The following is a 15,149-nucleotide window of genomic DNA, read 5'->3' as shown; positions in this document are numbered from 1 at the left end:
ATTTGGAATAAAAAGCTAAAAATGTTTTCCTGTATACAACAGCCTTCCTATATTGCATCAAATTATGGCTTCCTCAGTTAACAGTTGCTTGGAGCAACAACTCTGCATTTAATTGACGACCACAGCCAATATTTTAAAATTACTAAAAAGATCTACAAGTACACGTCTAACATGGCAGTAACACTTCTTGAGAGTTTTTTTAGGGTTGGTAGCATGACAATGCAGGTATAACTGGGTGCAACAACGTGATTAGTAAAATTTGATGAACAACAGAACTGACATTGAAAAGGTCATTAATGGATTTTTTTCAACTAAATTTTCATTAATTTTTAAAATCTTTTTTTTAAAGAATATATGTATGTCCCAACTTTTAACATGCAGTAAAACATATTTTGCAAATGATTTTAATTTAGTGCTTTATTTCCTGGTTGGATGTCTGTTAAAATCCTTTAACGTGATTGACTGCTTAGACAGCTTGATGATATCACTATACTGCAATACACTGTAAATGTTGTTAAAGAACATTGCAATCAGTCGCAGTACCACTGCACAAGCTGGATCTGATATTCTCGCCAGAGATCGCCAGATCTCTCAACAAGAGTTGCTTCATAGTTAGTGGTGAGTTCCCCTACTTCACCGCTGACTGAAAAATCTGGGCCTCAGTCTCTTCTGAACTATTGGGTCCGAAACAAGATGGTGGTTGGAGGGAAGCTTTGAAATCCATCCATCTATGACTTCTCTTATACACTGGAGGATCCTAGCGAGTTTAAAAAGTGGCAATCAAGGAGAATTCCCAGTCAGCGTGGAAAACCAAGGGAGAAGCAAACACCAGAGAATTTTCAAAGTTCTAATAGATGCCAACATTGACATCACAGCAAGTACACAGGTGGAGCTGTGAGTGTAAGTAAATTGGATGAATAAACAACAAATATTTTCACTTTTCTATCACAAAAGCGGTCTTCAATTGGAGAACCCAGAGGTAAGGGAGCACAAGGCATTTGGTAAATTGATGGTGAGTTTAAAAAAAAATTAAAATGAAGGAGCTAAAGCTGAGTGGGATAAAAGGCATGTCGGCAAAACAGGTCTGACTGGAAGGAGCACAGGCAGAAATTGAAAGAGTAAGAATAGAATTGGTGTGGAGACGAAGGAGCAGCAGAACCTGAGGGAACTAAGTATAGAGGGTAAGTATTAAAGTAAGAATTTAAGATAATCAATATAATTAAATTGTGTTTTAAATATTGTTTGTTTTTAAAGTTTTGTATTTTATTTCTGGTAAATTTGGTTAGTAGCCCAATAAATAGAGGTACTGGCAAGACACCTCAATCCCATCAGATGTTCATCCTGCTCCATGTGGGAACTCCAGAACGCTTTTTGCATGGAGATGAAGCAGAAAAAGGGAGTGTATAACAGATGTCAGGTGGATAATACAGTGAGAATTAGGCTAAATATAGCACGTTCAGTGGGGAAGTGAGAAAGGATATGAGAGGCAAAGACAGAGTATGAGAAGAAACTAGTAGCAAACGTAAAAGGGAATCCAAAAGCCTTCTATAGACAAATAAACAGTAAAAGGGTAATAAGGGGAGACTTGGGGCCAATTAGGTACCAAAAGGGAGATCTATACATGGAGGTAGAAGGCATGGCTAAGGTGCTAAATGAGTAGTTTGCATTTGTCTTTACCAAAGTAGGAGATGCTGCCAAAGTCATCATGGAGGAAGTGATAATTGCGATACCAGATGGGCTAAAAATTGATTAAGGGGAGGTATTAGAAACGCTGGCTGTACTTAAAGTTGATAAGTCACTAGAATTGGATGGGATACATGTGAGGATTTTGAGGGAAGTAAGGATGGAAATTGTGCAGGCACTGGCCATAATCTTCCAATCATCCTTAGACAAGTGATGCCAGAGGACTGGAGAATTGCAAGTGTTACACCCTTATTTAAAAAAGGGAGTAAAAATAATCTCAGCAACTATAGGCCAGTCAATTTAACCTAGGTGGTGGGAGAGTTTTTAAAATCGATTAATCTGAGAAAAAATTAACAGTCACTTGGACAAGTGTGGCTTAATTAAGGAAAACTAGCACAGATTTGATAAGGGCAAATTTAACTAACTTGCTTGAGTTTTTTGATGAGGTACCAGAGAGAGTTGATCAAAATAATGCTGTTGATGTGGTGTACATGGACTTCAAAAAGGTGATTGATAGAGTGCCACATAATAGGTCTGCCAGCAAAATTGAAGCCCAGGGAATAAAAGGAACAGTGGCAGGATGGGTACGAAGTTGGCTGATTGGCAGGAAACAGAGAGTAACGGTGAATAGTTGTTTTTCAGACTGGAGGAATATACAGTGGGGGGACTCCTCAGAGGTCTGTACTCAAGCACTGCTTTTCTTGATATACGTTCATGACCTAGACTTGGAAGTACAGGGCACAGTTTTAGAATTTACACATGACAAAACTTGAAGACTTAAGGAGGATAATAAATTTCAACAGCATATAGACAGGCTGATGGAATAGGCAGGCACCTGGCAGATGAAATTTAATGCAGCAGTGTGAAGTGATACATTTTGGTAGGAAGAACGAGGAAAGGCAATATAACTAAAGGGTACAACTCTAAAGGGGGTTCAGGAACAGGGACACCTGGGGGTATATGTGCACAAATCATTGAAGGTGGCTGGGCAGGTTGAGAATGTGGTTAAAAAAGCATATGGGATGCTGGGCTTTAGTTCCAGGGATGAGCAACTTCATTTATGTGGATAGATTGGAGAAACTGGAGCTCTTCTCCTTTAGGAAGAGAAGATTAAGAGGACGTTTGATAGAGATGTTTAAAATCATGATGGATTCTAGACAGAGTAGATGGAGAGAAACTGCTTTCATTGGCGGAAGGTTCAAGAATTGGAGAACATTGATTTAAGGTGATTGGCAAAAGAGCGTGAGGAGAAACCTTTACACAGCAACTGGCTAGGATCTTAAATGCACTGCCTGAGAATGTGATGAGGTAGCTTCAATAGTGGCTTTCAAAAGGGAATTGGAGAAGTACTTAGGGATAAAATTTGCAGAGCTAAGGAGAAAGGGTGGGGAAGTAGGACTTGCTGAGTTCTTGCAGAAAGCTGGCACAGACACAACAGGTCAAATGGCTTCCTCCAGTGCTGTAACCATTCTGTGATTCCATGATCTTGTATTTTCAGGTTAGAGGGTAATGTTAGCAGAAACAGAAGCCTGGGAGGATTATTAGCCATTTTAAATTCCTTTGCTGTAAGTTCATTCTTAACAAGCTTGTCTGTTTACTTAAATTTTGAATGCAAACTTACTTTTTTTCTAACTGGCCTAGAACAGGGGTGTCCAAGTTTACTGTTTTTTGGTCACTTATGTTTTGTCCAATTGAATCACGTAGGCAGCATATGTGACTACTATTAATTTTCATATATCTTAATTTGCTGATATTAACTGATCTTGGTGTCTTGTTTTAGAATTTACCCATCAATGAGGCAACAGCGTTTAAGAGCAGCTTTTCCAGAACTTCCATGTCTAAAACACCATGCAGGGCAAACCAGTGACTAAGAAATGCAAGTGCAAATAGCACTGAATTGCTTGGACTAAAATGCCTGGATTACCAAGGCTTGGGAACTTCAGGTGGCCCATGACTGTAATTTGACTCCCCCTTCGGGAAGAAAAAAAACCAAAATTATTAAACTACCATAAATGTTTACTGGAGTGGTGGTGGGAGGGTGGTCTCTCATGTTCTGTGTTTGGCGGAAACCCCATATTCTTTTCCAGAAATTCAGAATACATATTGAAGTAGGTAGTTTTCTGTTTTTGGGTTGCATTGAAATATATGTGGATATTTTGATAGGTCCAAACTGACTCGGACTCATAGACATCTACAGCACAGAAGGAGGCCATTCAGCCCATCATGTAGGCACCAGTCAACTAAGATTTGACAACACTAATCCTATTTTCCAGCACTTGGCCCATAGCCCTGGAGGCTATGGCAACACAAGTGAATATCTAAATACTTTTTAAATGTTACGAGAGTTTCTGACTCAGTGAGTTCCAGTTTGTTTGTCTATGTTTAATAATTGCATACCTACAAGAAAGAGGTCAGTGAGTACTGTAGGAGGAGAGATCTAAGGCACAGATTTGCAATGGACATGGAATTTTCTGTGAAAATAATTGTTCATAATTGAAAGAGAATCATTACTGTTTTTTATACTGCCGATATACCTAAACATTTGGTCCAAAATCAGCAAACTAAAATACCTGGTGACCAAAGATAGTCTTGTAATAGTTGCCTCATGAAATCAATTCAATGTGAAAACAGCGGTCTTTGTTAAATATACTGCTTTTAGTGGTCAGTTGTTGATTTAAAGCTGCCATTCAGCTGCCTTCTGAGAGTTTCCTTTTGAGCCTTATTGTTACACTGCATTTCTCTGATTTACGTTTTCTGATTTGTTTGTGCTTGGACTCCTTGTTATAGTCTTCAAAAGCTGCTGACCAAACAGTGTCTTGATCCAGTTCACTCTTCCACTTTATGGCGCTGCTTTCTTCTGATTTCATTCCTATGTCTCCCTAGGAAACCATTTCATCATCTCAAGTGGCTGTGTGAGGTGTTCCGAAAGATTCATCCTCCGTTCCACTCCTTTTTTTATTTATTATCCAGCTGTTGACTTAGTGACAACACCTGCACACACAGACAATTTTCAAACCTATGCTGATAATGTTTAATTCTACCTTCCTACTATTAACTCCAAGGCTGTATCAACATTATTTAACTCTCCATCCTACATCAAGTCCTACGTTAATCAAAACTAGCTCAATATTGGCAAAATAAACGATTTGAGTTTTCTCATGGAACCTTCTGGCTTGCACCTTGGGCTGGATCTGGTGGTATGTGGCTTAAATCTGAGCTGATAAATGGCAAACTTTTGTACACTCCCTCTCTATCTCACAGCTACTTTTTCTAGCTCTTTCCCTTCCCCTTCTCTCTCTCTCACTCCCCTCCTCTCACTCTCACACTGGTTCTGACAATCTCTACCTTTCTCTCTCCCTCCATCTTTCTATCTCTTCCTCTTTACCTATTTCTCCCATTACCTATTTCCCCCTTCTCTCTCGCTGTCTTTTCCCCCTCTCTCACGTGCTACCTTTTCCTCCTCTCTCTTGCTACCTTTTCTCCCCTCTCTCTCTCTCTCTTGCTACCTTCCCCTCTCTCGCTACCTTTCCCCCCTCTCTCTCTCGCTACCTTTCCCCTCTCTCTCGCTACCTTTCCCCCCTCTCTCTCGCTACTTTTTACCCCTTCTCTTTTGCTACCTTTCTCTCACGATGTGCCTATCTGTCTGTCTCTCTCTCTCCCTCTCTCTCTGTACTTAGCTTTCTCTTTCTCTCCCTTTCTAACTTCTCGCTCTACCTCATCCTCTCCTCGCTCTTTTACTGCTCTTTTTCATCTCGGTCAACAAGGTGTAACTTTTTCAAGGATTTTTAGAGAGAGACTAATACATAAAAGAGCACACTTTTGTCAGTTCAGTGATTTCTTTCTCCGGGTACTTCAACCGCGCACCCTATGAGGAAACGTGGAATCACTGGCAGCAATTTCTGGATATTCGCATTTAACTATGTATGTGTGGACTCCAGAAGTTGCTGTCCATTTGATGGCTTTGCCACCTTTACTCCTCTGAAATGGACAGCAACTTCTGGAGTCCACACATGCATAGTTAAATGTGCACATCCACATTGTTCGATGCATTTCGGTTGTGAAATAGAGTTGACATTTTTTCATAGTGGCGCATCTTGGACTGCAACTTCTGGATTTTTGCATCTGTCTTCACCTGAAGTTGCTGTAGCATTTGCATATGAATAACAATGAGCACCATTAGTTTCAATGTTATTTTGACAGCAACTTATTCCCATTGTGTTAAAATGCTTTTAAGGATGACATTACAAGAGAATGTTTACCTAAAACGGTATGCAGTATTTTAGTAACAGCATACAAATGGAAGGTATACTGAAAAGTTTGAACCAATAATGGTGTTTTTAAAATAAACCTTTTTAAAAATGCATTTGAAGCATTAGGTTAACCACAACAAAAATAATGACATATTTGTGGCAGCGTATTTTGCAAATGGATTGGCTGCTCAGTGGAAGATGGTCAGTGTTCTGTAAAAAGGCCTCCAAATTTGGCTGCTTTGCACATGCAGGAATTTCCCTAATTACATTTCTAATTAGTTTTGGCATAGTATTTGTGGATGGCTGTTGAAGGGATGGAATGAATATGCTCAAGCAAATCTTATGCAAGTATTTACATGGGGAAAATTTGCCACAAAAATGTAAAACTTTTTTTTTCATTCTGTCTCTCCAGTGGACCCTGATAACTAGGTTGAAATTTAAATAATTTGAAGCATACTTTGAATTTTTGGAATTATGGTCACAAAGAAGTGAACAGTCAAGTTGTTGAAAAAATAGTATTGCTTTTTGTATTTTTATTGTTCAGCTCTGTGAGCAGCAGTCACCTCAGATTGTGCAATAGAGCAGAGATTAAAATGTTTCCTAAAAAAAATTTGAATAAATTAGGAAGTTCTGTGTGAAGGAGTATTCTGTTTCTTCCCCCCCCCACCCCACCACCAATTTTAATTTCTATTTTCATTTAGACTGAAGTCAAACTGTTTATAGTAGCCATACATGTTAGCTTTGTGTTTTAAGGTGACAGTGTTTCAATCCATTTTTATCTTATCATTATTTCATAAGGAAAAGTACTTTTTTCCTCCGGCATGCAAATTGTCAGGATTGACCGACTAGATAATTGGACAGCATGCTAGGAGGCTGTCAAATCCAACCTAATTTGTTGGGAGGTAGCACTAGAGGTAACATAACCAATCCAGTTTCATATTGGAGCAAAAGATATTTACACACCAAATAGACTATTAAAGTGAAGCTTTTAAGTAAATTTTAATTCTCAAAGTAATGCCCAGCTGGTTGATTAACAGGAAGATTTATTTTCATCAATGTTAATTGCAGTTTCTTGGCGTGAATGCATACACCAGTTTTACTTGAGTATTACTGTTATTGAACTTCTAAAATTCTCTGGAATTCTAAACCTGCTCCTAAAGACTCTTCTTGAAACCCACCATTATGACCAAACTTTTGTCACCTCTGTAAATCTCTTCCTCTATCTCTTTGCACTCTTATTTTTCTGTTCACTCCATTTTAGAAATACAAGCAATTGTAATTGTTTCTTTCCCCTAACTTTTTCTGCTTCTCTCTTTCTCTCCTTACAGGCAAAAGGTGGTGGGTATATGGTGCAGTATGGAACTTGAAGATGATGTTGCCCAGGGGCAGTACAGGGATGAGGATGGAGCGTGGGGCCAAGCATAGATCCTTGAGGAGACACCAATGATAGCAGTGGGGTTAGGTAGTGATGCTATTGTTAGAGATGATTTAGCTATGATTGGATAAGTAAGAGTGGAATCAAGTGAGGGCAGTCCCACTGAGCTGGACAATGGGTGGAAGCATTGAGCTAGACATGGAATGAGAGGAAAGAAGCTGCAGAATTATCATGGCAAAGGCTAGACAGTCAAGTTTATAAGGGATTCGGGAGAAAATTGATATGAGATGAATGGAGAAAGTAGTAGTGTTGGAAGTAGTAGATGGATGTGAATGCTGAGGGATACAAAGACGTGATTGGAAATGGTCTTTTCTCAAATCAAGGAAGGTGATAGCAGTAGAGGAGCTATGTGAAATGGTGAGGTGGAAGGGTGATTAGGAATACAGATGGGAGATTAAAAGTTGTAGTTGCATATATCCTTCCTGGTGAAAATATTAAACAAGCCTAAAGTTAATTAATAACCCTTTCAGTTGTATCACTTTTGATCTCATTCTTATGAGATTTCTTCTTGAGCTCCTTATTGGCTCCAAACAAATTGTTTTTCTTTTCCTCCCTTCATTCTCACTGTTTAAAATGAAGACTTAGTGCCTCATTTCTCACTTTAATCACTCTTTCCCAGGAACATAGACCTATGGAAGACCTTACTCCATCAATCTTGTATGTGCAATCTAAAGACTTTTAAATCCAAACTTGTTGTCACCTAATCACCAGTTCTTGATTTATGTTGCCTTTTCTCTTATTCTTTTAAACCTTAGTAATATTGCGAATTATGGACCTTGGCTTCACTTAGGTTTTGCGATAAAAAGAAAAACCTGAGGTTAACATGAAGAGCAACAACCTGAAGGGGGATTGGCTTGTCAGAGGGATGGATGAAAGGAAGGAAATGAGAAAGTGGTCAGAAAGATCACTGTCAGTGATTGAAATCTTGGCCATTTGCGCACACCTACTTGTTACAAATTTTGGGTCTTCACTAGCTGTTCTCTTGGGTCGTGTCACCTGCCTCTCCTATAAGCAAATCCTGTGTTGTCCATGACAGGTTTATATTGCTTGCTTGTCATATGTCATATGACAGCTTGACATCAGAGCTACAACAAGAAAACGCCTTGTTAGGTGAACTGAATACTGCCCCCATTCCCTGTCCTCGAGGGCTGATTGATAAACAGACCAAGGTTAATTGTAAACTAACATATTTACAAATAATATTTAAACAAGCAGAATAATGTTCATAGTGAATTTCAGGCCATTTAAATTCACTTACTGAGTTAGCAGTTGGTGCTAACCTTAATGAAAGGATTCTCTCCCAATATTTCCGGTTTCTGCAGACTCGCTGCCTTCCAACTAGGCAGGAAGCGACATAGTTGGCCCCTGATCTTTTTAGGTGACTGGCAATTGACAAGTTTAATTGCCAATTAAATTTGCTACTGCCTTCTTAATTGTAGGGTCTTGGGAGGAGCATCCCCATCCCTCCCACTTGTTGGGCCCAAATGAATGAAACTGTTCCAACATAATGCATGTGGATAGTTACTGGAAACTCTTTCGAGTTGTCAACAGTCACAGATTGCAACTCTTTTGAGTACAATCACAGTTCTTGGTTTCCGGGAGTGGGACATGAACCCACAACCCTCTGATTCAAAGGCGAGGGTGCTATGAACTGAGCCCGTGTAATCAAACCTCCACTGTCTCAAGTAGATTGTATTGAGTAAGAAATGCCATTCTAGACAGAGGCTCGGATGGGATCTAATTCACGGTTCCAAAATGTTCTGTGGATTTCATCTTGTGAGCTAAGTAATTTTAATTACCAGTAATTACACCTAGGCAAAATAGTCAAAAAATTTGGAAATGCGATTCTTGCATTATAATGAGGTTGATGAGTTGCCATGTTTTTGAGCGAAGAAGTTAATGAGATGGTGAGGTTGAGCGAAACAAGGTAATCCATAACGATTTAGGAAGATGAGTTAAAATCAAGGTGAAGAGGATCCAGTTAACTACAACATATACAATGCGTCCAGGATATATAGGACTTTGTCTTTTAAGAATTGTAAAACGTTGTCAAATCATGACACTTGCATTGGGAACTCTGCAAGTTGATGGTTTAAGATTACTGAATTAAAAAAAAGGTTACAATAAAATGTGAAGTAACCTGATTTGAAGATTCAACCCTATTCTAAAGTATTTTTTATAGCTTGAATTAATTTTCCTATTGGTTTAAAAATATTGTGACCCAGTAACTGTAATATTCAGCAACTGTTAGCTTTAGCTTGTGAGAAATAGGATAAGTTCAAGCACTCATCATAACCATATGTAACTTGGTTATTGAAATGCCTTACAGTTTGGACACTAAGTTTTGACACACAGATTTAAGCTCTTCACAAACGTCTATAAGCAGCCACGTTATTTGTAGTGATGATGCTGAAAAATGGCTGAATTCTGTGATGTTTGAAATTTGTAGCTATTTACTGCTAAGTACAGTTTGTGCATTTTTTTTCTATGCATAAAAGCATGCTTTCAGGCATTTGAAGCCATACATGCCATCTAAACAGGATTAAAGATGACACCCACTCTATTTCTGACTCATCACACCATGGCTGGTTAGTCATGGTATGAATGGCCATTTTATTCTCCAGTAATGTGGCAGTTTAACAATTAGATTGTACCTAATAACAGTATACTTATCTCTTTACATTTCAGCATAGAAAACAAGTATTTTACAATATAAAATGTTTTATTATTTTCATCATTAGCTTTCCTGTAGGAAAGCCCTGAGTATCGTCATTCTCAGTTCTGTTGTTTGATCTGTAATACTTCAGTTTGTTTCTGTAACTTATCATAGCTGTTTTTCCTCTAAGATATTACATTTATACAAATTTGCTGAAGGCCAGAAGAACAGGACCAGCTTTGTGCCATAATAAAAATACAAAATGCTGGAAGGTTATTGACCTGAAACATTAACTCTGTTTGCCTATCCATGGATGTTGCCAGACCTGCTGAGTATTTCCAGCATTTTTTGTTTTTATTTTGGACTTTCAACATCTGCAGTATTTTACTTTAGTGCCAGATTTGTGTAGTTCATTTTAAGTTACAGTGATTGCCGCATAGACTGTTGAGTAAGAAACTATTTACAATTTTCAGTTGAACATTTCTTATTGAAGCGTCCATTTACTGTATTTCAGAAATACTAACTGATCATTGAGATGATGCTCTAAAGGCATCTTAAATCAATGTCAGTGCTACATCAGAGAACCACAGAATTATTATAGTGCAGCAGGAGACCATTTGGCCCATCATGTCTGCACTGGCTCTCCGAATGAGCAATTCACCTAGTGCCATCTCCCAGCCTTCTTCCCGTAACCCTGCACATTCTTCCTTTCCAGATAACAGTCTACATTTGGCTGGTCACCAGGATGCATGGAATGGCTGAATGGAGTCACCCAGCGAATTTTCCGTCGTGGCACAAGTGAGATGTTTTCTCTCACAGTTAACTGAAAGCATAAATTTACTCATGGGCGTACTTGGTCCCTCACCATTATTATGTGTGTTGCTGTTCCAATTATACAGGTGCACTACTTGGCAAAAGGGAACTTTTTTAAAAAGAGTGCATTTTCAGTAGCTTCCAAACAGAAGCCCCAGAGACCAATTTCCCAGTGCAAGTAGTTCCAGGTGCTAATCAAAAAGTAATTTATTATTGCATGGTTTTGCAGTCCCATACTTTACATATCATATGCCACTTTGTGCTATTCGTATCTGTCCACATGATCTCAACAGGCAAGAAGACGGAAGCAAAATGCTGCTGGCCATGCGAGAGTTAATAACCAAACTGACATTCTGAAGTGCAAAGTTAGTTACTTGCAGTCTAGCGTGGGTGGTAAATAGGCATAGTGAAAAGTCCAGCATTCAGTCGTTTGTGGTGAGACACTAAAAGAGAGACACGCTCAACATGACATCACCAGACAAGTCTCTTAAGAGTAACTCTTTGCAGTGAGAATTTGAATTGGTTTTATGTCTTGATTCTATTCCCTCTGACCATTGTTTTGAGATATGACTACTCCCTAGTAGTTGATTTTTTTTTTAAGTAGCTGAAAAACAATTCTAACTGGGTCCTGCTTGTTTATATTAAGTTCTGTTAGGACAAGTCTCATTTTGAAATAAACAGCACTAATAAGTTGGTTGGTTAACCAATCTGCAATTTAGGGGCTAAGAAGCATTTCTAAAAGGCATTCGATGTTTGTTTACCAAAGATTATGCTCAGGATGAACATGCAGTGTGCTATTAATTAAGTCTCAAGTCACTAACGATCATTGTTATGGTTATGGGATGTTTTAGAAAGTTATTTTGTAAAATTGATGTATAATAAAAATAATTGCAGTCAATTACAGTACCTGCAAAACTAATTTGTGTTTTGATTTAACTGAAAATACCCTACCCTGCTTTTACTTTTAATCCTTTCATTGACCTACAGTTGAGATTTATATTTGAATAAAGTGACCTTGGTTTAATATGTTCATTGGTAATCCCTGATATGTGTTTGGCTTCTGTTTTTCATTGACTGCTTGATCTAAAACATTCATCTGCAGGAGGGAAACAGCAGATATTAATGCTGGAAAGAAGAATAATTGGAGATTATCAACTTGATTCTTTCTCCCTCTCGCTTTATAGGTGGTGGTGGAAATTTATCTGCACATTGCAGGACTAACACACAGCACCCTAGGGAGACATAGGTTTGAGATCCCCTTATGTTGAGTCTCTGATCTCCACTTTGAGTGCAAGAAAGTAAGTAGCAGGCTAGCATATCTTTGGAAGAAACAATTTGGATGAAGTGATCTCCATCAGGGCTCCTCTGTTAACTCCTTTTGTGAAAAAATGATGTGTGGCACAATAGATTGGTAGTGGAGAGGATAAGAAAATGCTTTGCAGTGAAAACGCCATGAGTTCCTCTGTTGATACCAGCTTGGGTAAATTAAGTGCATGGTGTGGTACTAAGCTTACATATCAGGAAGGTCTTTGCTAAGTTAACTATACAGTTTATTTCAGCATTCTGATTGCTTTCCATTCACTCTTACCAAAAGCATTTCTTGAGTGAGGACATATTTGAGCTTAGCTATGATAGCTTCTATGATTGCATTAGTTGCTCCCACTCACTGCCTAGATTCATGCAGAATATTCATGGGTGAGGCATCAGAGATGAAATGCTGACTGGTGAACCTTACCACAGTCTGAATCAGATTCTAAAGGCGTTTTGTAGGGCAGATATTGTGGAGGAAGAGAAAATTGGAGAACTTTGAGTGGGAGGTGAAGGACATTAATGTTCAATTGCTATCAGAACACGCTGTTTGTGAGATGTTTTTAAACAGATGTCCCAAGAAGTGGACAGTTTGAGCAATTGTAAAACATCAGGTGATGTGTTACGGCAACAGTAAATGTTTGCCTCGTATTGGAGATGTTTTCGTACTTATGAAGCAATGTAAAGAAGAAATGTGGTGAACAGAGAGTACTCATTAACCACATAATGTTCATTCATAGAACAGCATGAAATGTATATTTTTATTCATTTATGGGCTGTGAGTGTTCCTGAAAAGGCAAGCATTTATTGCCTATTCCTAATTGCCCTTGAGAAGGTGATGAGCCACTGTCTTGAATATAACTAAGCGGCTTGCTAGGCCATTTCAGAGGGCAGTTAAAAACAACCACGTTGCTTTTTTTTGTTTTTTTTTTCCCCCTGATTATTGTTTCTAACATCTTACCCACCACTGATCTTAAACTAACCAGCCTATAGCTACTGGAGATTTCCTTACATCCTTTTTTGAATAAGGGTGTCACATTTGCTACTCTCCAATCCTCTGAAGCCTTTCTGCTATCTCCACTCCCACTACCTTTAGCAACCTAGGATGCAAGCAATCCAGACCAGGCAACTTATCCACTTTAAGCATAGCTAGCCTTTCCAGTGCATCCTTCCTATCAATTTTCACCCCATCCATTACCTCTACAACCTCCACCTCCAATATTATCAACATCCTCTTAGGATGATCAAGAGTTAAATGTAGACCAGAATAGGTAGCAACTGGCAGATTTACTTCCTTAAAGGACATTAATGAACCAGATGGGTTTTAATCAGTGTGAAGTACTCATCTACTGTTTTCATTTCATATAATTCCTAAAACCTAAATTAGGCAACAAACTCTTGGATAAGAATGATTATTGTACTATAAGATTTAGCTTAGCCATGTAGAAGAGCAAGGAGCAATCTAAGGTAGAAGTTTTAAATTGGAAGAGGGCTAACTTCATGGATTGAGTGGAAATCTAGGCAGGGTAAAATGGAACTGAAGATTGACAGGAAAATCTGTAACCGAACAATGGGTGATTTTTAAGGAAGTGATGTTTCAAGTATTGGCTAGGTACATTCCAACAAGGGTGAAAGATAAGGGAACCAAAGCTTGGGCTCTTTGGTTGATGAGGGAAATAAAGAAAATGATGAAAAGAAAGAAAGAGGATATATGGTGCATGTACAGGTGAGTTATTCAAGCGAGGTGGGTCAAATATAATAGCTTGAGGGGGAAAGAGAAAAATATGAGATTAGAATGGTAGTTAACATACAAAGGAACTCGCATATCTTCTATGTAAATGGTAAGTGGATAGTAAAAGGTGGAGTGGGCTTATTAGGGACAAAGGTGATATATGCTTACAGGCACAACGCAAGGCTAGAATAATTTGTATCGGTGTTTACTAAGAGGATGTTGACAATATTGGAGGTGGAGATTGTAGAGGTAATGGATGGGGTGAAAATTGATAGGAAGGATGCACTGGAAAGGCTAGCTATGCTTAAAGTGGATAAGTTGCCTGGTCTGGATTGCTTCCATCCTAGGTTGCTAAAGGTGGTGAGAGTGGAGATAGCAGAAAGGCTTGCCATAACCTTCCGATCTTGCCTAGATATGGGAGAGGTGCCAGAGGATTGGAGAGTTGCAAATGTGACACCCTTATTCAAAAAAGGGTGTAAGGACATCCCCAGTAACTATAGGCCGGTTAGTTTAAGATCAGTAGTGGGTAAGATGTTAGAAACAATCAGGGGAAAAAAATCAACAGGCACTTTGGAGAGGTCTGAGTTAATTAAGGAGAGTAAACACGGATTTCTAAAAGGCTTGATTGATCTGATTGATTTTTTTTGATGAAGTAACAGAGAAGGTTGATGAAGGGATTGCACTACATGTTGTTTATATGGATTTTAGGAAAACATCTACAAACTACAACATAAGATGCTGGTTAACAAAATTGAGGCTCACAGAATAGAAGTCAGCTTGGATAAAGACTTGGCTTAAGGACAGAAAACAGTGAGTTGTGATAAATGGTTGTTTTTCAGACCAGAGGATGGAAGATAGTGGTTTTCCCCAAGGGTCGGTGCTAGGACCACTGCTTTTGTGCTATATATAAATAACTTGGATACTGGAAGACAAAGTAAAATTTCAAAATTTTCCAATGATCCCAAACTTGAAATGTGACAAACAATGAAGATGATACTAATGACTGCAATAGATTATAGGCTGGTAGAATGGGCAGACAGAATTTATTATACAGGAGTGTGAGGTGACACTCTTCGGCAGAAGGACTAGAGAGAGACAGTATAGACTAAATTGCATAGTTCTAAAAAGTGGACAGGTTCAGAGAGGCCTGGGGTTCGTGTGCATAGATCTTTTGAAGCTGGCAGGGAAGTTATGCTGAACCTGTATAAAGCTCTGGTTAGACCGCAACTAGAGTATTGCGTCCAGTTCTGGTCACCACCCTCAAGGAAGGAT

The 15,149-nt window shown here is 38.7% G+C and overlaps 2 protein-coding genes across 8 annotated transcripts in view; one reads left to right on the top strand and one right to left on the bottom strand.

Annotated features, from left to right (window-relative positions):
- Positions 1-8,333, bottom strand: part of runx2a (RUNX family transcription factor 2a) — a 159,810-nt gene extending 151,477 nt beyond the window's left edge. For all 4 annotated transcript variants that reach the window (XM_078542013.1, XM_078542015.1, XM_078542016.1 and 1 more), the window contains exon 1: positions 8,316-8,333. The gene's annotated coding sequence lies outside the window, so the exon portion shown is untranslated. The remainder of the gene's footprint in view (positions 1-8,315) is intronic.
- The window catches only part of supt3h (SPT3 homolog, SAGA and STAGA complex component), a 517,619-nt gene that overhangs the window by 21,907 nt on the left and 480,563 nt on the right, over positions 1-15,149 (top strand). Inside the window, exon 4 of one of the 4 annotated variants that reach the window (XM_078542021.1) lies at positions 10,740-10,822. The exons of the other annotated variants lie outside the window; for them this stretch is intronic. Coding sequence (XP_078398147.1) covers positions 10,770-10,822 — 53 coding nt within the window. The 5' untranslated portion in view covers positions 10,740-10,769. The remainder of the gene's footprint in view (positions 1-10,739; positions 10,823-15,149) is intronic. 4 annotated transcript variants of the gene reach the window in all.

Source organism: Cetorhinus maximus, chromosome 5, assembly GCF_964194155.1.
Source record: "Cetorhinus maximus chromosome 5, sCetMax3.hap1.1, whole genome shotgun sequence".
Lineage (NCBI taxonomy): Eukaryota > Metazoa > Chordata > Chondrichthyes > Lamniformes > Cetorhinidae > Cetorhinus > Cetorhinus maximus.
This window is presented reverse-complemented; position numbering and strand designations above follow the sequence as displayed.